General features: G+C 46.0%; 1 protein-coding gene across 1 annotated transcript in view; it reads right to left on the reverse strand.

Annotated features, from left to right (window-relative positions):
* The window catches only part of ITPKB (inositol-trisphosphate 3-kinase B), a gene marked incomplete at its 5' end in the record, with an annotated part of 92,693 nt that overhangs the window by 52,035 nt on the left and 17,595 nt on the right, over positions 1-23,063 (reverse strand). Inside the window, one exon of the mRNA XM_019548583.1 lies at positions 22,070-22,144. Within this exon, the coding sequence (XP_019404128.1) occupies positions 22,070-22,144 (75 nt within the window). The remainder of the gene's footprint in view (positions 1-22,069; positions 22,145-23,063) is intronic.

A 23,063-nucleotide genomic window follows, 5' to 3' on the forward strand; every position in this document is an offset into this window, starting at 1 on the left:
ACTGGTGTTAAAGAAGCAACGACAAAATTTGAAACCAAGATTGGACCTCATTGTTTTGATGTATTGTGGGTTTTCCTCTAGAAGTTAAGCCTTCCTCTCTGCTGCTGAGTTTTAACATCTGCTATTTCCATGAGACCCACAAGACATTTCAGAGCAGCAGTTTAACAGACAGTGATTTAGCACAATGATTTAGCATAATTAAGGTTTTTTTTAAACTTACAGACAGCTATGCTAGCTTAGCTCTATGCAGCAGACTAGTGGGAGGAAAGCAAAAGAGAGAAATAGCCAGCAGTTAAAGTAGCATTCTTTAAGAGACTCCTTGAGAGATTGAGAAATGTCTGAGGTCTTGATTAGATAGCATTATGTTAAACCACAAACTGTGAACAGAATCCTAACACCCTGTCTTCCCCCAAAAATCAACTGCGGTCAAGGGTCATCCAAGTAGTTTTAGATTTAGTCTAGGACTTACTCCTTTAAGTAACGCAGTCCTTAAGCGCACACTCTCCAGCAAAACAAAAATGGCAAAGCTTACTATCAAGCAAAACAGACCTTGGTGTGCTTGGAAATGCCTTAATTTTTATTCAGCAGAGACACAGCTAACAGCATATAACTTTCAGCAACATAAACTGTCTCTAAGGAAAGGCAAGTCAGTTAGCAGCCAAATAATGTTCAATAGGGCTAGATCTGTGGCAAATAAGGCCACAGCCCATAAGAAGAGGGATTCTTGAATCATTCCCACCTGACTGGAGTTCTCTTTATTGTTCCCCTATACTGAAGTTTGCTTTAGCCTCTAGAATAATGGATAAAAACTTTTAGGAATTTATCCACATTGATCACAATAGTTTTAATATTGTATCAAATTTAAAAACTAAAAACCAACACAAACCTTTAAAATAATGATTTCCTCACTTACCATCAGAAGCTTTGAGAGTTTTGCAAACACCTGGTAACATAAGCAATACTTTCATAGTGGCTCTTTTGGCTATCAGAAAAGAGTTAATTAGTTTTCCCGCCTTTAAGCTGAGTTAACAACTACCCTTCCCCAGTAGCAAAAATGTATACTCTGCACAAGCTGCATATGGTTTGTGAGGTATGAACCAGTGGAGATTCAGCTGTGTGTGCTATCATTACAGTCCAGAAGAAAGAGGAATGTCTTAATTACAAAGCAAATTTCTGGTCAGCATTTCCTCATCCCCAACAGTCTCTTAAATATCAGTATGCCTTCATGAAATTTTAGCTTGCCTGAGATATTTACTAGAAAGGGAAATTCTTACACTAGAACCTAAAAATGTACGCTAGGCCCCCACACGAAAGGACTTCCCCTAGACTACCATTTGCTCCCTTCTGATGCTCTGCTCAGTTTTTCAGTTAAAGGGATGTTGCCAAGTAATTTAAATCTGTGACAGCTTGACAAACAATATTTTAATTCCCTCATAGTAAGACTGTATTTTCTAGGGGTGCTTTCCTTCTGCCACCTTCCTAAGCGGTCTGAAGGTGTTCAGGCCCCTTTGTGATGTGCACAACCGCTAGACAGAAAGCATATAGAGAACATTTCTGTAATACCCTCTACTCTACAAGTTTTTCCTAAACTCACACAATCACCTCTGGCTTCACCCCGTTACTTACCCTTCCTGCCAAGTGCTGTTCTTCCGGCCCTGGTTTGGACATAGGTCCCAGACCACAAAACATCCAATGATTTAGCCCCTTCTATTTATAACAGGCTTTATTTCCCTTTCTATATCAGATCTCTCTCAACACTGCTGAGGCTGACACCCACCCAACAGGACACATCCTCTGTCCTTGGAGTAACCAGTGCTCCCTGCTCCCATCAGTCCGTAATTTGCCCTGTGACTTCCAAAGTTGCTCATTTTTCCCCATGACCAGTCATGGGACAGTGACACACTATCACCATCAAGGGTAGTGGCCGCTTTTCCCTGATGGCACTTTACGCTGTTGGCTACTTCAGACAGGCAAATCATATCTGAATTTCCCAGGGAGCTTAGGTATTGTATTGACTACGTAAGAATGACTATCTGTGAGGGAGCTGTCCTACAGTTCCTTGAAGCAACAGCCAGGGGGGAGGAACCGATGAAGGCAGGAAGCAAATTTCTCTCCTCTGCTCTGCTACCAAGGCCTTGTTTGGGAGAGGTGACATGGTCATTGGGCCTAACAACCAGCTTACCAAAAAAGGGGATAGAGAGGGAGTAAAAGGCTACTGAGCTGCTACATGAGATGGCCTGAGATAAGAAAAGAAGCTTATGGCCTGTTGCATGAGGGGAGCATTGTGGAAGGCTCTTAGTCTCCGACTGGGGCTTGCCAATAATATATGTAGTGGGAAGGGGTAGAGAAAGTAAGAACTTCCTCTGTGATTTGGCCATCTGAACACAAAGCAAAGTGCACCCTGTTCTCTGGTGAATGCATCTGCCTGTACTGAGAGGCACAGTTATTTTTCTAGGAGGTACCCCAAAAGGCCCAAGCTAGAGAGTATCCTCACATCCTGTTGACTTCAGTGGCAACAGTCAGTGCTCAGCACTTTTGAAATCTGAGCCTTATCTTCTTTAGCAATGCTACAATTCAGCATTCAGACCCATGTACTGTATCTTTTGCCATCACGAACCTCACCATTGCTCTCTATCTAATAGCATGCTATCACTACTGTTTCATGATGCTAATGAGCCCTTGTCAATGTCCTTCCTTGTCCCAGTAAACACCTACCTGATGTAGGTATCCCCATGCCAGCTGCTCCAGGCCATGACTGCTGTCTCTCCTTTGCATCCCTTGCACTGTGATCCAGCCCTGCACAGCACCTCCTTTACCCAGAGGCAGCCCAGACTGTGGTGTGTCCCAAGGGCAAGTACCACCAGCTTTGGGTTCTTCCCTTACTCACAGCTGGCCCTGAGGGCTCTGAAAGGAGGTCCACACTGTGCCCTGAAAGGTTTGTACTTCTCCGGTGACAATTCACTAACCCATACATACAGTGTGCATGGAAGCTTCCCGTACCTGCTGTAAATGGCTACCAGTATTAATCAATTGTATTGCTTAGTCACTTCTTTCCTTCCAATATGTGCCAAGTTAGAATTGTTATTTCACAGCATGTACTGTACTGAGTAGCCAGTTCCTGTAAACTAAGCTGCTCTACAGCAAACTGAATCACGTGTTGTTTTCTGCATTCTCTTATTTTCTGCTTGCCTGAAAGAAACAGGCTATAAAGTCACTTTCAAATAAGAAATAGAAAAAAGGAGTTTCAGATCTTTTAAGGGCTGGTGCATGCGTCTGAATGGTGGCCACATGCTTCTGGGACACTGGGGAGTTAGTCTTCTGGCTGAGCACAGGACTGAGTGCCAAGAACCTCCGAGTTCCTTACCATCAATACTGCCTGCAACTCATTTAAATCAACATTTGTCGAACTGGCCATTAATTCTGGGTACCTCAAATTCCAGGTGTCCAAGATACCTGGGTCTGATAATTAAGAAGTACTGAGCATCTACAATTCTAGCTGAAATCCAAAGCAGCCACAGATGTGCACAGCCTTTGGCAAAGCAGACATTTGCACATCTTAAGATGGACACATATAATGGAAGTATCCCAAACCAGTGGGCATGTTAGAAAATGTTGCTCTGAACTTCTGTGTCTTAATGTTCCCTTCCATAAAATGAGATTATGATGCTCACTTAAACAGCCCAGACAAAAGCAATGAAAATATGTTAGTGGATGTTTATTTACCTAGAACTGTGAAGTTTGGTGTTAGCCATAACCGTGTCTTTGGCACTGGCCCAGGTTATCTACCATGCAGTGATTTGCTGCTGATAGTTCCATAAAATTTCCACCAAAATGTGTCCACCTTGGGTTGTGACCCTCACAATGTACCAAGGGTTAATACAATCACAGTGGGGAAAAGTAAGAAACACAAGGCACTTGCTTTGTCATTGAAACGAGTGCTTATCCACAACTGTAAAGGAGAGGGGCAAAATAAACCCAAATGAAGCCACGTTTCACTGGAATGAAATGTTTATACTGTGTGACTTAAAAGCATAGTGAGAGTCTGGCAGTGTTTTCCTGGCATGGATTGTAAATAGGAAGGATGGCAGATTGCTTGATCCAGGAAGATCCTTTTCTGGGAATAAAATATGCTTTTATTAGTATTGTGATAATGCTTAAAGTAAAAAGAAATTAGCGCTTCACTGGACTATATCCTGTACAGTACTTTAATAGAAAGACCACCCATTGCCCCAGGGAGTTTGCAATAGCAGCACATAACACCTAGTGAAATGTGTGCATTTCAGAGGTAAAGAATTCGCTCTTCAGAAGTATCTTTCTGAAGCTTCAGAGACAAAAATCAGTGCTGGCCAATCCAGAGAGGAGTGACTGTCACTGGTAGAGAAATTAGTTCAAGTTGGAGACAGAATGTTAACAGGAGTCCCATAGAAAAGACTCATCACTGATGCCAATGTGGGCATGAATTCATGGTTCACTGATCTGCTGTGCAGAAAGGAAGAAAGAGGGCAATACATTTAAGACTAGTATAGTTCTTAAAAGAAAAAAATCCAAATCTGTGGAAACCATTCTAGGTCCCTGCTAGCAACACCCCATGTTTGACATAGTGGTTGCAAGTGCAAGTCTAACTTCCACACCTATAAGGACTAAACATGTCAGTGTAGTGCCATTGCAACCTTTGTAATTATTTGATCCAGGTGGGTGGGGAATGGTATGAACTTGGTTCCTTTAAGTAAAGCACCTTGTCTATCTTCATCCGCTCCCCAGATGTAGAAGGCTGAACTGGGCCAGAAGAAGAATTTAACTCAATCAGATGCTAACTACCATTCATGGAAATGCAGTGACACAGTCATAGGCTTAACAAGTCCTATAAAATTCCTGTTAGAAACAAGATATGGGCCCATACCCTACAGGTCAAGACTAAGACAGATCTTTCCCAAAGTTTCATAGATTTCATAGACATTAGGGCTGGAAGGAACCTCGTAAGCTTAGGAGTGTCTGGATGTAGACTGCTGCCTCAACCTTTTCCAGAAAGAAGGGCCTATTATAAAATGTGTATTTAAACCCAAACTCTCTCAAATTTTGAGAGCGTCTAGGGTTTAGTTCAACCCATTACAACCAGCTACAAAAACATAGTTTTGGAACTGAATTTCCCTAAAAGGAACAAAACAGAAAATGAGGCCTGATTGTTTTGTAATCAGAAAAGCACAAAATGAGGCTTCCAGACAGCATGTTCTGAGAGTTCTTAGGATCATAGGAAAGTAGGGCTGGAAGGGACCTCATAGAGTCATCTAGTCTGGCTTCCTATTTAAGGCAGGATCATCCCTGAATAAACAATCCCTGCCAAATATCTATCTAACCTAATTTAGGAAGTTTCCAAGAATGGAGATTCTGCAGCTTCTCAAATTAGCCTGTTCATTGCCTGACCATCCTCCCAGCCTCCAACCTAAATTTCCACTGCTGCAGCTTGGGGCCAGTGTCCCCTGTCCTTTCCCCTAAAGCCACAGAGAAATCTCCATCCTCTCTATAATCATGTCAAGTATTTGAAGACTATTATCACATCCCCCCCTCTCCAGACTAAATAGCTCCAGTTCTTTCAGCCCTTCCTCATAAATTTTGCCTCCCAGGCCCCTGATCATTTTTGTTATCCTGTGCTGGACTCTTTCCAAACTGCCAATATCCTTCTTGAAGTATGGGGCTCAAAACTGAACAGTACTCCAGGTGAGGCATCACCAGTGCTGAACAGAGCAGAAGAATCACTTCCCTTGATTTGCAAATGACTCTCCTGTTATTACAACCCAGGAAGCTGTTGGCTTTTTTGCATCAACAGCACACTGTTTACTCATATTCAGCTTATGGTCTACTGTAACCTCCAGATCCTTCTCTGCAGTACTGAAGCCTAGCCAGTTATTCCCCAGTCTGTATTTGTGCATGCAGTTATTCCATCCCAAGTGCAGAACTTTGTACTTTGTCCTTGCTGAATTTCATCTCACTGATCATGGACCATTTCTCCAGTCTATCCAAGTCATCCTGGATCTTAAACCTACCCTCCAGAGCAGAGGTGGGCAATTATTTGAGCCCGTGGGCCACATAGACAGTTTTGGGGAGCTGTTGTGGGCTAGTCAGCACCCCTCCCCCACACCACAACAGCTCACTAAACCTGGAGCCCATGGGCCCTACAGCTCCTTTCTGCCACTGCCACCAGTGCCCAGTAGCAGATGAGCACACAGCCCCATCCTATCCCAGACTCACCCCAACTGAAGTGGGTGAGCTGGGACCCAAGCTCATACCCCATTCCCAGCCCCATGCCTGCCCCACCTTTCTTGCTGCCTGGGCTTCCCTGTGGCTCCTCTCCACTGTCACCGCTGCCCTGCTGGGCAGGCTGGAGGCAGCACTGGTGGTGGTGGTGATGGTAATGGTGGCAGAGAGGAGCTGCAGGGCAGCCTGGGTGTGGGGTCTGAGAAGCCCCAGCAAAAAGGGCCCAGCAGCAGTAAGGGGGGACAGCCACTTTTCCCGTGCCCAGCAGCAGCTTCTGCCTGGGTGCTGCTGCTGCTGCTGCTCATTGTGGGTGGCCCAGTCTGGAGGGGGTGGGAGTGGGCTGGGGTTGGGGTTGGGGCTGGCTGCGCAGGTCCCCACCAGTTTCTATGGGGGCAAGGGTCAGGGTTGGCAGCCAGAAGGAGCCGCTACTGCCTAGAAATGGAGTCCAGCAGCAGAGCTGCCTCAACCCTGCTGAATGCCTGCAGGTAGCAGAACACGTGCCACAGGCCAGATGGTGCTTGGACCAGTCAGGACTGAGGGACTCGCCACAGGCTGTTTCAAATCCCTCTGTGGGCTGGTTCTGGCTTGTGGGCGGTATTTTGCCCACCCCTGCTCCAGAGTGTCTGCAGTTTCACCCAAATTGGTATCCTCAGCAAGTTTGTTAAGTGTGGACTTGATCCCATCATCCAAATCATTCATGAAGATGATGAACTAAAGGACAGATTCTTACAATATGGCATCTCCTCTGCTCTTGGCAGGTCCACTCAGATGGATTGTGGGATCTTAAGTAAATAATCCATCCTGGCCTCAAACACACACTTATGACCACTTTTCCCACCATGTCCATTGGCCCAACTAGTCGATAACTTCCAAAAGCTGTTGAGACAACAAGCCTCAGGCTAGATATCTGGTTTGAAATGAAACACGAGACATGTTGCTTGGTTGTGGATTTTCTAATGAAAGCCACACACCCACCATTGCTAACTACTTTGCCAACCCATGACTGACCAGTTTAATGACAAGACTTGTTTTGTTTTGTTGGTGTAAACCAATGGATTTGGCTGTTGGTTTAAACATTCAGCAGCTTCTCCCAGCTCCAACAGTTAACTGTTTTCTTGCTTTGGTCTCAGTTATCAAAGAATCCTGTAATGCTTGTGATTTTAATGAAGCAAAAAGCCAAAGCAAATTACCCTCAAGCAAGACTTCTGTGGACTTCAGTGGGAATTTGTCTGAGTAAAGACAGGAAAAAAAATGAATCAAGACTTCAGGATTTGGCATACAGACTATTAACAGTGCAGCCAGTGTAGTGAGGAAGAGGTCAGAGCATTCACCCCGGGTGTGTGTGTGTTTGTAAAAAACACTAGAGCAATTTTTCTGTTGCAAAGAACTCAGAAAAAGCCCAACTGAATTTTTTTAACGTTATGAATTCTGATTTGAAATCTGAAATCTCTGTGTTCATCTTGTGAATCATGTTAGCACACTTAGTGCTAGCATTGCACTGCACCTTGCAGCACTCCCAAAAGGATCTCAAGGCGCCCCTCAGTGCCACAACACCCTAGCTGAGAATCACTAGTCTACAACATGGGTTTGGCGTAAAATGTCTACACATCCCTTTCCTGGCCCCATGCTCCCCCATCAGTCTGGACTTTCAGCTTGAGCTTGCACAAGTCATATTTTTAGCTCTGGGATTTGGTGGTTCAGTTCCTGATGCTTGCCAAGACAGCGGCTCTGCCATGTGTGCAAATGCACAGTCTAGGTGCATGCATGTGAATACATTCTACAGAGCACGTGGCACTTCTGTGTTAAAATGTTATTTCTCCTATCTCTTGCTACTGCAGCCCGTTACGCAGCTGTGTAAAGAAAGCAAGGCCACAGAAGAAATAATGTTAATCTCTCGTAACAGAAAGCAGCGTTCTGTTTCGTTTTTTTCAGGCTCCCCCTTTTCACCTCAAGCTGTTTACAATTAACCACACTCATAAGAGGCACTTCCACCTTATATGTTGCTGCAGTTCAGGTCAGTTCAAAAGGGCTGCAAGACGCATACAGGTCTGAAGAGGAAACCCGTATGCCCCAGTTTACGGGTTCCACAGAGACGTTTTTATCACTTCTAACGTGCTTAACTTGGCGAGCTGCCATCCAAAGAAGGAAACACACTGTAGATCCCTCTCTTCTCTTGCCTTTGGAGGGCATGGGCTCCCTTGCAGGCTAGGCATTGGGTGCTTTTTCTTACATACAGCACTCTAATGTGTGCATTTCTAGCTGTCCAGAAAATAGTTGCAGTTCCAATATTAGACCATTGGAAATAAATAGAACTTTACCCACCTGCCACAGCAGCAGTTATTTCTGAGGGGGTTGGCTCCTGAAGAAAAGGGAGGCTGAAAGCCAGAGCTAGCCAGAGCACAGACAGATGGAGGTAATCACTGTAACCAGATGTATGCAACTCCAGGCTCAGCTTGACACAGAAAGGGGTTAAACCTTTCAGTGGAAAATTTGCAGAGTACCTGAATCACCTCTAGAAAAGTGCTGTAGCTACTTATCACAGGAGAAGAGCCCTCCAACTGAAGCAGTGTAGAGCAGAACACAAAGAGGAGGCAAGAGAGACAACTTTTATTCTACAGGCAATAAAATGGATGGACATGTGTGGGTAGCAAAATGTTCGGAAAGTGCCTGTGCAAGCAAGTCAGACTGCGGGCTGGCAGAGCTGGAAGTTTGCTGGGTTGCCCAGGGCAGCAGAGTTGTATGTCTGGCTTTTCTGGCTGTCCTCCTGAGGAAAGAAATTAAATCTCTTGCCAGTCAGGAAGGGGAAGCCCCAGATCCAGAGCCAAACGGAGACCTCCAGGGATGTAGCTGGTGAGAAAGAAAGAAACTGCCGGGAGAAGCAGGTTTTGCTGCCCCCAGGAAAATAATGCCTTAAGTTCTGATGGAGACTATTTATTGCAAACTTTATTTCCTTTATTTCCATGAGGACATGGAACTGGGAAGGTGCCTGCACGATGGCTCTCAGGTTATTTGATATCCTGTGCTTCATGGGGTAGATTAATGGCAGATTATCTCAGGCCAGCAGAAAAGCAATGAGATTGCTATGCCCAGAGGGCAGAGGGTACTGTCGCTATATATCATTTCTTCTTTGTCTACATTTACAGTGATGTGTGCTGATCTCTGGAACACTTTCATGTCCCAACAAGAAGCCAGAAGGAGCCTTATTCTGCAACCTGGCTTCTCTAGTCTGTATAAACTAACTCAGGGGGGTCTGGATGAATGTTTGAAAAGCACTAAGCATTATTACTGATCTACTGAGTCCCAGCAATGTCACTCAGTCCAAAGAGTAATTAATTCCCATCCTGGGCCTCTCCTAACTGCCAGCTTCAACTGGACTTTAATAAAGGTAAAAACAACTTTTGCAACAGTTGTTATTATTTAGATTTATATTCCACGCTATCCGAAAAGGCTTAGAGCTACTGAATGCATTTTCTCTCACAATATGCATCAGGGTTTCATCAACACTCAGCTAGAAGGGTAACATGGCCCAGTGTACAAATTTAGACCCTGATGCAGAGAAGCATTTATGCATCTGCCTTTCTGTAAGGAGTAGCCAGAGGTAGCCCTGATGGCATCTTTGGGATTGCTCATGAGCTTGATGGTGTGCTTGATGATGTTCTTGGATCAGGGCTTTATTGTAATTAACCAACTGTAGTACTAAGATTATAGGATCCTGGTTACTATAAAAAAATTAAACAAGACTTAGGGAGAATTAGCCAGTGTCTGTAGGTAATGGTTGAGTATTCATAACTCACCACCATTTTTGACAGGTGCCTGGGATATCCTGGCATGAAAAGACACTATACACAAGGACACTAGAATTGCTGCAAGTGACCCATTTTTCACACACACAACCCCTGAACACAACACTTATCTTTCAGGGCCAAGCCATCCTCTTATCCTTCCTAGCCTTGTCATGTCCATTCTGTTGCAAATTAAATTATTCTGTGAAATCAGCCAGGCTCTAAACAACACAGTAGACCACAGGTGTCTATAAAAACCAGCTTTGGTGAAATGTCAGGCTATTGATTAGTCAAAGTCAACAGACATACTCACAAGACTGTTTCAATTTCAATACAGTATAGAGAACAGTAAGACTATTGGGACAGTGTGCACATTGCCATTTCCAGTCAAACCACTCATAAGATAACCATAGTTAAACCCATGAAAATAAAATTCAGGTCTGATTCATTTCTTTTTGCTTAAACAAATTAATTAAAAATACCAACCTTCTAACACATGCTCACCCTCCCCACAAATGCAAGCCAGATCACCTTGTTTTCTCATGTTTCACTTGTAGTTGTGATAAAGCATCACAGTGACATAGCCTCTCTAGGCAAAACTGCAGGAAAAGGGTGGGGTTTTCTCACTGACTCAAGCTGTTACCTATTTATGTAACTGTTAAAGACTCTGGCCATATCCTCAGCTCATGCAAAGTGAAGCCCTCAGTGGAAGTGAAAGAATCTCTGACAATTTCTACCAGCAGAGGACCTGCTGCTGTCAGCCTAAAATGCAGACCCCAAACTCCCTCTTCTACAATGACTTCAACAAAACAGTCATTCCAACAATGCTGTAACCCAAAAGGATGTAGTTGTAGCCTGAGCCATCCCAATGATTTGTCAAGCCCAGGATCCTGGGTCCCACCATGCTCACTACTTATGAGTCTAGCCCACTTGCTGGGACAACAGGAACCCCTCAGTCAGGATGGTGAGTTTCAGGCCCACTTTGGGCATCTAGTGTTTTTGAGCTCAGAACACATGATCTAATAGGCCCTTCTAGCATTAACATCTATGAATCTTTAAATACATGACATTTTAGAGCAGGGGTGTCAAGCATATGGCCCATCGGCTGAACTTGGTTCACAGAGCCTATCAGGCCCACCAGGCTACCAGTGGAAGTTGGGGGTGTTGCTTGCCCTGAAATTCTGGGCCCTTTGGCCCCACCAGCCGTTACCGTTGGTGGTGAGCTTGGCTCACTACTCCCACCTCCTGTCCCTTTCCCCCAGACTCACTGCTGTCGCCAGACCCCTCACCACTGCTGCCAGATCCCTCATCACTGGACTCACTGTCATGGTAACTCCACACCACAGCAGCCACCCCTGCTCCCCGGACTGGATCAGACCAATGAGAAACTCTGCAGTCCAGATCTGGCCTGGGGCCCCAGGTGAGTCTGACACCTCTGCTTTAGAGGAAGGTGAAGATGAAACACAAAGACCCTGATTCTCTTTTACCATAAGAGCCACCAATGAACATGAGTCACCAATGTGATGTTGCAGCTGGAAAGCAAACAAAACTCTAGCTTGCATCCATAGATGCTTCTCAAGCAAATCTCAGGATGTCATCCTCCCAATGTACTCAGCCTTGGTGAGGTCGCAGCTGGACTACTGCATCCAATTCTGGGCTCCACAATTCAAGAAGGATGTCAAGAAGCTTGAGAGAGTCCACAGGAGAGCCACGTGCATGATCAGAGGGCAAGAGAATGGGCCTTATGATGAAAGGCTGAGAGCCATTGGACTCTTCAGCCTGGAAAAGTGCAGGCTCAGGGGGGACCTGGTGGCTGCTTATAAGTATATAAGGGGTATACATCAGGATCTGGGGGAACCTGTTCACTAGAGCACCCCAAGGGCCGACAACATAAAGCAGTCATAAACTCCTCGAAGACAGTCTTAGGCTGGACTTAAGGAAAAACTTTTTTACTGTGTGAGCCCCCAAGGCCTGGAATAGACTTCCACCAGAGGTGCAAGCACCTACTCTGGACTCTTTTAAAAAACATTTGGATGTCTGTCTTGCTGGGATCCTTTGACCCTAGTTGACTTCCTACCTCTTGGGCAGGGGGCTGGACTCAATGATCTTCTGAGGTCCCTTCCAGCCCTAATGTCTATGAAATCTATGAAGGTCCCTTTATCTCTTTCCAGCAATATAAATGGCCTTGACAGTGGTATAAACTGCAAATACTTAAGAGGGCTTTACACAGCCAAAGCAAAATAGAAGAAATGAGAGCCCAGCCCATAATCCATATACACATTTGTTCTGCGTTGCCTATGCTGTGTGAAAATTCCTTCTTGCATCTTTCAGATGACTGCCATATGACCTGACCTGAAACACACAATTTCACATCTTAGACTGCACAATGCAGAGTTTGTATGTCTCCAGCCTTTTTTTTTTTGTCCGAACAGCTCTTTACTCCAGTCTGTGACAGCCTGTGGCTGTGAGCTCCACTGCCTGCCTATGGGTGGAAAGAAAAAGTATTTGTTTGTATAGGGCTAAATGTACTCCCTTTTCCTTTCACTGAGTAATCTAGTCTTGTTGTACTACTAGACAGGAAAGGAAGGAACAGATCAGTTTTCCCAGTAACCTTAAACATCTCCTTCAAGTTGCGTTTTCCTTTCCGGGCTCAATAATCTTACTTCTTGAAATATCGCCTGCATATAAATCTTTTCTTTTAGCCATCTTCATGATCAGGAACTTCAGTTTCTCGCTATTGCATACCATGGTTTTGATAGACAAAATTTCTGAAATTATATTTCACACTTGTGCACACACACAAGCACAGAGATGCACTCACAGGAACAGCTGTTTCAGGCAAAATAATCACAACATTCCCCTTCAAGGAAGTATATTTTGTTTTTGGTACTCTCCTTAACATTTAAACACCCACCCAAGTAACACCACAATGGTGTTGTTGTCCTAGCAGTGGTTGGTGGCTGAGTAGCAGAGTTTCTGCCACCATGCAAGAGAGCACACTTTGAGTCCTGGCTGGGTCAAGTAGGGGTGAGTATGAAGTGACAGGGGGGAGAAAAAAAAAAGCAGAGCTTGTAGGAGTGGAAATGGTCACTGTGTTCATGGGAAAGCCCTGGATGCTAATCTTGCTAGCTGCCTTAGTAGTTTGTGCTCAATCTTGGTCTAAAAGATTGAGAGTTCAAGGCTGGGTGTGTGCCCAGCTCCAGACAGCAACCATGCTTTTAAAGACCTTATGCTTGTCCTGGCCATTTGGCTGAAGGGTGTGCATGCTGACTCTGGGACCAAAGAATTGCAAGTTCAAGCCTACATGTGTGCCCAGACTCCAAGCTGGATCCTCACATCCAGGAACTGTTCCTCTGATCAATACCCCATGGTCCTCATCCATGTGGGAATGAATGATGTGGCCAGGAGCAGCCCAGATTGTGTCGTGAGAGGCTACAAGGCTCTGAGGGCCAAGTTCAGGGTGCAGGTGGTTTTCTCTTCTATTCTCCCAGTGAGCAGATGCAGACAGCACCATGAGGCATGCATTGGCGAGGTCAACCAGCAGCTTCAGAGCTGGTGTTACCAGGCAGGCCTTGGGTTCTTGGACCATGACCCACATTTCTGCACAGAGGACATGCTTGGATGGGACAGGCTTCATCTCACCCTGAAAAGTAAGTGTGTTTTTTCTCCCAGGCTGGCTGATCTCATACAGTGAGCTTTAAACTAGATTCGCCAGGGGATGGGGATGTAAAGGAACAAGAGGACACTCTGCAGCCAAGCCAGGTGACCCAGGCAAGTGACAGGGGCCAGGGCCGGCTTAGGCACAAGAGGGTGGGGCACATACACCCACAGGCAGCCTCAAATGCCTCTACACAAATGCTCGAAGCATGGGGAAGAAGCAGGAGGAACTTGCCCTCCTGCTAGCTAGCAAAAACCCAGACCTAGTGGGGCTCACGGAGACCTGGTGGGATTCTACCCACGACTAGGCAGTGAACATTGAGGATTACAGGCTGTACAGGCAAGACAGAACAGGGAAAAATGTTGGGGGTGGAGCGCTGTACATCAAAGAGCAATACACATCTTTGATGATCAGGATGGGATCAGAGGAGGGGCAAACTGAGGCGCTTTGGGTAAGAATGCAAGGGGGTCGTGGGGAAAGGGACTTGATAGTGGACGTCTACTACGGATCACCTCACCAGGGGGACGAGCTGGACCTGGAATTCTCAGGTCAGCTCATGGAGTCTGTACAGTCAAGGGATGTGGTTGTCATGGGTGGCCTAAACTACCCAACATCTGCTGGGAGGAGCAGTCAGCCAGGTCCAACCGTTCATGTAGGTTCCTAGCCAGGATACAGGACCTCCACCTAACCCAGGAGGTACATAGTCCCACCAGCAGAAATGCCTTGCTGGACTTGGTCCTTGCCACAGGCAACAACCTGGTAGGCAGTCTGCAGGTACTCAACCACCTGATTGACAGTGATCATCGCCTGCTGGAATTTACTATCCAGTGCAGGGCGATGAAAACAAGCAGTAAGGCAACAGTCCTTGACTTCAGGACGACTGACTTCAGTGAGCTAAGAAGGTTAGTAGGAGAGGCATTGGGGTCTTGGAGCTTCAATGAGATGGGAGACCAAGATGGGTGGTTCCTCCTCAAGGAGACAATCCTCCGACCCCAAAGGGAGTCGGTCCCATTGTGCACCAAGGGGGGCAGGAGTGCTAAAAAAACCCCATGGCTCAGCAGAGGCATCCAGGAATGCCTGAGGCCAAAAAAGGAGGTGTACAAGCAGTTGATACCAAGGGGCTATCACCAAGGAAAATTACACCTCCGTTACTCATGACTGCAGGAAGGCTGTTAGGAAGGCCACAGCAGAGATGGAGCTAGGGCTAGCGGCCAGAATTAGGGATAACAAAAAGTCCTTTTTCAAATACACAAGGAGCAAGAAGAAGGCACCAGGTAACAGGGACCCTACAGGACAGGCTTGGCAATCCAGTGATTGCAGCAAATGAAAAAGCTGACCTCTTTAACGAATTCTTTGTCTCCATGTCTGAACAGGGACCGGGACATCTCCCCCACTAAGATTACGGACGGACCTGGGGGAGGCACCGCCATGCCTAGGGTCAGGGACAACCTGGTTTGGGAACTTTTGGAGGGGCTGGACATATTTAAATCAGCAGGTCCAGATGCTCTTCACCTGAAGGTGCTGAGGGAATTGGCAGGGGTCATAGCAGTACCCGTGGCACAACTGTATCAGCGCTCGTAGGGTTCTGGGCAGGTACCAGAGGATTGGAAAAGGGCCAACGTGGTCCCCATTTACAAGAAAGGGAGGAACGAGGACCCAGTCAGTCTCACCTCGGTCCTTGGGAAGACCTTTGAGAAAATTATCAAGGAACACATCCGCAAGGGCCCAGCAGTGGAGGTAATGCTCAGGAGCAACCAACACGGGTTCACTGAGGGCAGATCCTGCCTGACTAACCTGGTTTCCTTTTATGATCAGGTCACGAAGTCCGTGGACAAGGGCGTTGAGGTAGATGTTGTCTTCCTGGACTTTAAGAAGGCCTGCGACACTGTTTCTCACACATTTTCTCAAAAAAACTACAGGACTGTGGCATTGATGCCTACATAGTCAGGTGGGTGGCAAACTGGCTAGATGATCGCACCCAGAGAGTGGTGGTGGACAAGCTGTTTTTGACCTGGAGGGTTGTGAGCAGTGGAGTTCCCCAGGGCTCGGTCCTGGGCCCTGTACTATTCAACATCTTTATCAGCGATCTGGATGTGGATGTGGATGTGGTAAGCACACTGTCCAAATTTGCTGACAACACTAAGATGTTGGGCGAGGTGGGCACACTGGAGGGGAGGGACAGAATCCAGCTAGATCTAGACAGGTTGCAAGGTGGGCCAATGAGAATAGGATGGAATTCAACACAGACAAGTGCAAGGTGCTGCATCTAGGGAGAAGCAACCAGCAACACACCTATAGGCTAGGGAACTCCCTTCTTGTCAACACAGAGGCAGAAAGGGATCTTGGGAGTCATTGCTGACTCCAGGATGAACATGAGCTGCTGATGCAAGGAAGCAGTCAGTAAGGCTAACCGCACCTTGTCGTGCATCTACAGGTGCATCACAGGCAGGTCCAGGGAGGTGATCCTTCCCCTCTATGTGGCGTTGGTCAGGCCACAGTTGGAGTACTGCGTCCAGTTCTGGGCGCCACACTTCAAGAGGGATGTGGCTAGCATTGAGAGGGTCCAGAGGAGGGTCAAGGGGCAGCAGGTCAGGCCCTACGAAGAGAGGTTAAAGGGCCTAAATCTATTCAGCCTCCACAAGAGAAGGCTGAGAAGGGATCTGATGGCCATTTACAAACTGACCAGGGGAGGCCAGAAGAAATTGGGTAAGACTGCATTCCCTCCGGGCACCCCCAGCGGTTATTAGGAATAATGGCCACAAATTGTTAGAAAGAAGTTTCAGGCTGGATATCAGGAGGCATTACTTCATGGTTAGGGCTGCCCGGCTCTGGAATGGACTCCCAAGGGATGTGGTGCTCTCTGCTACCTTGGGGGTCTTCAAGAGGAGGCTGGATAGATATTTGGCTGGGGTGTTATGACCACAGCACTTGTTCCTGCCTGGGGCAGGGGCTCAGACCTGACAATCTGTTTAGGTCCCTTCCAACCCTAAGCACTATGATACTTTGATACAATTCCTCTGAGATTACTTATTTAAATATATAATAATGCAAGTGGAAATAGAGGCTGTAGCTACCCCACTCTTTTTCCTGGGCATTGCCAGGAGGTGGCAAAGGGACTTTACGACCTGAGACAAGATCACTGGCCTCTGACCTACCTTCAGATCCTCTACGTTATGAAAGAGAAATAAAACAGATATAACATGCTAAGAAAGTTAATGAACTAAAAATAGCACTTTCTTAGTCAGCATATCAGGTGCCCCTGTCTGATTCTACATTGCTCTGTAGCTTGTATGAGTGTATGCCATACCCTGGTGTAAACTGAGTTTACACCAGTTTACCCTGGTGTAAACTGAGCATAAAATGGAAAGGAAAGGATTTACACTCACTACATGCCAGAGTAAATTACTATGCAAAATGCAGAGCAATAGAGAACTAAGTCCCCTCAGCCATGGTGTACTGCCTCTACTGAGTTATGCAGTTAAATGGCTTCATAGTTAGCCATGCACATCTCTATTACAAGCTGGACTCTTGACAGCCCTGTGCACTGGTTTGCATATCCTTTTTTTAAGTCTGTTGCACTGCTGTGTACCCCTACAATTAATGTTATGGACAATAAAATGTACTATATCGCTGCAACCACACTATAACCGTTCCAACAACTTAAGACATATTATAGAGTTTTCTTCACTTTTCCTTTATCTTTCTTTCCCGCCATGTATATTTCCCCTTTCCCATCTCCTTTTCCACTCCTTCCTCCCATATACGCTCTAGAAGTGCACCATTTACCCTCAGGAGTATAAGCACCCCATCTTGAATAACTCAGCAAAACTGTCAGCTGATGCCTGCTGATGTGCCTTCATTTCTCAACCCATGATCCAAGTTGGAATTTGCAAACTCCAGTAGTTAGAAATCCTTTTGTGACCTGTCACCATCTCTCATGTGGAATCACAGAGAGGGAATAAACATGGAGAATGCATGATTTCATGTTAATTTTTCTAACTACTATCAAAGGCCCAGAAATGAATTGTGAAAGAACACAATAGCTTAGGAAAAGCACTAAACCAAAGATGCACTATCCAAACCCAAGCATTGCATCTGCTTGGCAGTGTCATGGTCACTAGATTTGAAAGTAATTATCTTCCACTTAAATAGTAACTGATGAAAGTTCAACAAAGCTCCAGGAGCATGGGAGACTTTGAAATCTACTACCACAATGAAAAAATTGCCACTTGCCCTACAGAGGCATTTCGTTTTTTCTCAAGTTAATGGGAAAGGCTGAATTAAGTTCTGAATTAAGCTTCTCATAAAGCAAGAGCTTCTCATAAAGCAAGCACCTCTCACGGTGCCACAGAATGTCAATGAATGAGGAACAGGCTCAGACAGACTCAACAAGGATTTTAATAACGTGTTGATGGCATCACATTTGCAGGGACAGTTTTAAAGATAAGAGCCCAGTGAGCAAAGGAATAGAGGAATGGATGGTAAAGATGAGCAGATTGGTCAGGAGTTGGCCTGGGCTAAGGGAAATCAGAGCAAAGCTGCAAAGAGGTAGACTGGCTGGTGCACATGGGAAGCAGCTGACTCCTCTTCCAAAGCTAGACTGGGAAGGCATATCTTTTTGGCAGGGTCAGCCTGGTTTGGAACGAAGTTCTGAGCACCCTACTTTGACTAGCCAGGCTGTGAGCATCCTCACTGCAGACCCACCTTATTAATCCCCTCCCTGGTTCTGCACTTGCTCACACATGCTTGGGGGAGCACTGGTTCATTGTTTTTTATGCCGAGACACTGCATCATTCCTTCCCAATCAGCTGTATCAAATGCAGAAGAGTTTTCTGTCCCTTAGGGAGGGAACTAAGGGAAGGCAGTGCCTAGATGAATACCTGTGCTCAAGTGACATAGCCTACATCCTAACTGTAAGGTGGGCAGATTCCAGTCCAAGTTAAAGAGCCCAGGGTTCAATGAACACCCCCAAACCTCTAGCCAAACAGCCTGTGGCAAAAGCACCTCCAAACCGAAGTAAAAGATTTCTGTGTGGATGGAAAGGTAGGAGGAAGTTGGGCTAAAACCCTCTGGTTTGCAGGATTTTCCTACTGACTCAGAGTGGGCTAGCAGCCTCCAGACTGGTAGCACAACCTGCATCAGAATCACTGATAGGTATGATCCTGCCTCAGGCAGGGGGCTGGATTAGATGACTTCTTGAGGTCCCTTCCAGCCCTATTGCTCTATGATTTACAAAGTCAAAAACACACATACTGATAAGCTGAGGGGAATGAGGTGAAATCACAAAGCCTTGCTCACAAGAGACAGGCCAGTTTTTCACAGTTAGAGGTGCCCCTTAATTTGCATAGGCTGAACTGGTGCAGACAAACCTCAGACGCATGTACGCTGAAGCTGGAATACACATGCGTGGGTGGCCATTTATGCAACTAACCGCCACACACGCAAAAGCAGGGATTTGTGTGCAGACCTCTGCCGCCTGTAGGCACAGATTAGGAGGGTATTCGTACAGTTAGCTTTGAAAAGTGGATTCCCTGTGAGCATGGAGTATCCAGGGTCCCTTCTTTGCGTTTATTTTAACAATCTGCTATCAGGCATCCTTAAAGCAGTTTTAAAATCCCACCGTCTTAGTCTCTGTTGTCACTGCTCTCCCTCCCCTCCCCCACACACAGTTTTTCCACTGCCTCCAGTTGAATTTCTTCTCCCACTTCCTCCCTTTCTGCCCCTGAATTAGGTTTTGCTTTCACTCCCATGTCCTTCCCCTCATTTCCCCCACCCCCGGTTTGCCCTTCAAAGCTGTTCCTTCCTCCTTCACTCCCTTTGCTTGCATTCCCCTTGCTCCCCCCACCTGCTGCCTGCCCACATCCAACACTCGCACACTGGCACAAAAGCACCACACATACATACATATATACACCCACGCACTCACTAGGCCCAACCACACACATGTGCATTGACTGAGCTCGCCTGCCTGTTCTCACATACAACCCACGGCACCAACTCACTTCCCCTCCCGCCCCAACTACTCACCTAAGCACCACCAACTCACTCACGTACGCCCCCCACAAACCTATACGTCAGCTCCCTTGCTGCTCCGCACAGCAGTATGCCCACCTGCTGCTCTCAGTCATCCACCCACTTACTCATTGTCCCCATAGCCACTAACCTGATTAGTCACTGCCCCCCGTAGCCAGATATTCTCTCTCTCCCTCTCTCTCACCCCCCCACCCCGATCCCTTCCTCCCCACAATGTATCTTCCCATCCCTGGAGTTTCAGGGAGGACATGTTAAGGATTCTCTACAGAACTTCCACAACAGAGATGTTCTAGCCTCTCAAAAGGGAGAAGCTGCAGCCAGGAGTCATGGGACTCTCACATAAATAAATAAATTCCAAAATGGCTTAACAGGTCACCCTGGCTAAGTACAGACAGTCAAAAAGCCCAAGGCTAAATAAATTCAATCTTTGCAGGTTAGTTTAAGGTGTATAAGTTGAACCAATAAGCAAGTGAACAGACATTCACTTTTGATTCTGGAAATGCAGCCACATGCCTGCAGTGACTCAGGCCAGAAGCCAGAGAGCACTAAAACACACACCCCTGCTCAGCTGGAGCAGACAGTTTGGACCAAAGCTAGCCCACCCATCCTGTGAGGTGGCTTTGTGGAGGAGGTACAAAGCATCCTGGAATGCTGGGGGACTGAGAGTTAACTTGAATCTAGAGGGGATCTGGGACAGAAGTTCAATAAACAAATTTAACCTAAATCAGTTAAGTCTGATACTATATTCATCCAGGTTTATCTTAAACCGGTTTGGGTCATTTTGAAAGTGGTTTATGTGCACTGAACTTCAGCTGTGTTACAGATTTGAACCAGTTTCTGATCACTTATATCAGTGTATGTGTAATTTCTGTCTCTAGCCCCTGTCACTTTCTTCCTCTTGCACCTGCCCTGCCCCTGCCCCTCCCACTTGCCCCTTCTAGTGGACTTCTTTTCCATCTAGCATTGATACATCTCCTCCCAGATCTGCTTCATTTCTCCCACTGCAGGTTTCCCCATCCTCCCCTGACTCCCTATGTAGTGCCACAACCAACAAGTTAGAGGCCTATTAGCATTTACTACCCATGTCACCTATTAAAACATCTCTTGTATTTCTACTATCTCCAGGTACTGTGGAGAGTTATATAAATGTGCCATATTCAGCTGCAATCAGGTTTATGGTCTGGGGCCAATAGACAATCATCATGCAGGGCCCATTGTAATGCTATACTGTGAACTGAGGAAAACTCAAAGGTTGAGGAACTATGTCATTCTTCATAGTAACTCAACTCAGAAGCAGCTTTAATGTGTAATGTGGGATGTGTCTCAACATCCTTTTTTCAATGCAGGGCACCCCCTAATGCTTAATACTGTGGGATCATCCCATGTTGGTCTGTGCTTAAAAAAACATTTGAATTATTTGGGGCAAGGCAGAATTATCTCCTCATGATACACTTCACAGCAGTTTGGGCTTACATCAAAGTTAATACAGATTCTGCTTCCATTGACATCAATGGGGACTTCTAACATGATATTAAGTTACAGTGGTACTGAGCAGTGCTAGTTTCATATGACACTATCCTCATATTATGTCATAATAATACTGTGACAAAGCCAGAGTCTTTTGGGCAAAAAAGGGGCAACAACAGCTGGTCAATTTTTTCCCACTAAAACTTCTTTTGGACAGAAAATCAGGTTTACAGCTATTTCATTTTTTGTGTAAAGTGCCTGTTTTCCACAGAAAAGGCTCGGGAGGGGGTTGGGAGGAGCAGGGGGGACACATCTAAAAAACAGTGTGGTTTTAGTTTCATGATGCCCTTTGGAAGCTCTATCTGCTGTCTTCATTCTCCTATACTATACTTTCCTCAAAAGACAGAAGACCATACTGCATCATGACACCAGAAGATCCCAGTGTCAACCTCCTGCCCCCCCACTGCTAAAAAAACCCAAGGCGGCACACATGGCAGCAGCATGCACCATCAAAAACTAGAGTCTGGCTAGCTAGAGCCATGCTCTGCCTGCTGGCTAAGCTACAAGCAGCCAGACTGCCGTTGCTGCTGCCCTGGGAGGCAACCGGAACCCCAGGTAAGGCTGCTGGGACAGGTACTGGCCCCAGCCTCCCCTACCCGACCCAGGTGTATTTGCCACGAGCCAGAGGGCATGTGCAGGGGAACACCTGGGGACAAGTAGCAAGGGCACAAATATGTGCCACTGATATCTGTCCTGAGGGAAACGCAGGCCCCTGCATGTGCACGCTTGTGGGGACATGCCTTTAGGGTCCAGCAAAATCAACTTCAATATTCCTAGCTTCATTATATAAATTAGCATGGGAAGTGCTGCAAATTACCTGAGTTTGGTCTTCTGCAGTGGTGAGTTGCTGCGAGGCCTGATCCAAGGTCTGTAGAAGGCAATGGGAGTTTTTCTAGGGAAGAGCAAATGAGACGACTCCTATTGCCTTCAGTGATACTTGCATCAGGACAAAAGCATATATCATATAAACAGTCCATAAGAAAAGCTGTTTCATTACAGGGGCAGTGGAAGACACAGCCTTCCCTGGAAGTGAAAAGCAATGTCCCATCTCAGAAGAGAAACTACAGAAATTGCAAAATAGCAGGCTGCAGTTTGACAAAATGATCTCAAATAGTTTTTTCATTGACTTGACAATACTGGTTACTCAAACAGCTTCTCAATCTACTTTCTGTTCTATGGGAGAGCTCAGCAGTTGTGTTAAGAAAAAGAGGGAAAAGAAAGCTAAATTCTAACTTTGTGTTGGGATGGCCAGAAATAGCTGTGATGAACAGTTCTTCTCTTGTTCTAAAAGAGTAATCTTGAAAGGTGTCAGATTGCCAGCCCTAAAGTCTGAGCTCTTCTATGTACGCTGACACCCAGGACAGTGTGGCCTGTTGTCCCATCCCTAAACTGAAGTCATACTCTGAGAATAAGAGGAAAGTTCAGTCATCATGACCTGCTGCGCCCTGAGCCTTTCTGGGGTGCGTCTGTTGAACAGCACTCCAAATGTGTTAGTTGTGATGGTAGATTTTGTGATGTTGACAGCTCTCCATTCTTGGATGTGGGAAAATCTGTTCTTTTCAAACAAGCCATCAGTCCTCATTTACCTTATCTGGACCAAACTTTAGAGTCTCTATTCTGTCAAAACATCCACTGAAATCAATGAGAGATTAGACTAAGGAAGGACTTCAGGATTAGGCCCTATAAAGTCAGTCAGCAAATACAAATAGCAATTTAGCCATCTGTATACATGCTCTGAGTCAAAACTTGTTCAGAGGCTAACTTCCAAGGAATTTTTCCATGAGGACAGAACTAATGTCTGGGATCTTGCC

This window comes from Crocodylus porosus, unplaced genomic scaffold (genome assembly GCF_001723895.1).
Source record: "Crocodylus porosus isolate Cpor-Errol unplaced genomic scaffold, CroPor_comp1, whole genome shotgun sequence".
NCBI lineage: Eukaryota > Metazoa > Chordata > Crocodylia > Crocodylidae > Crocodylus > Crocodylus porosus.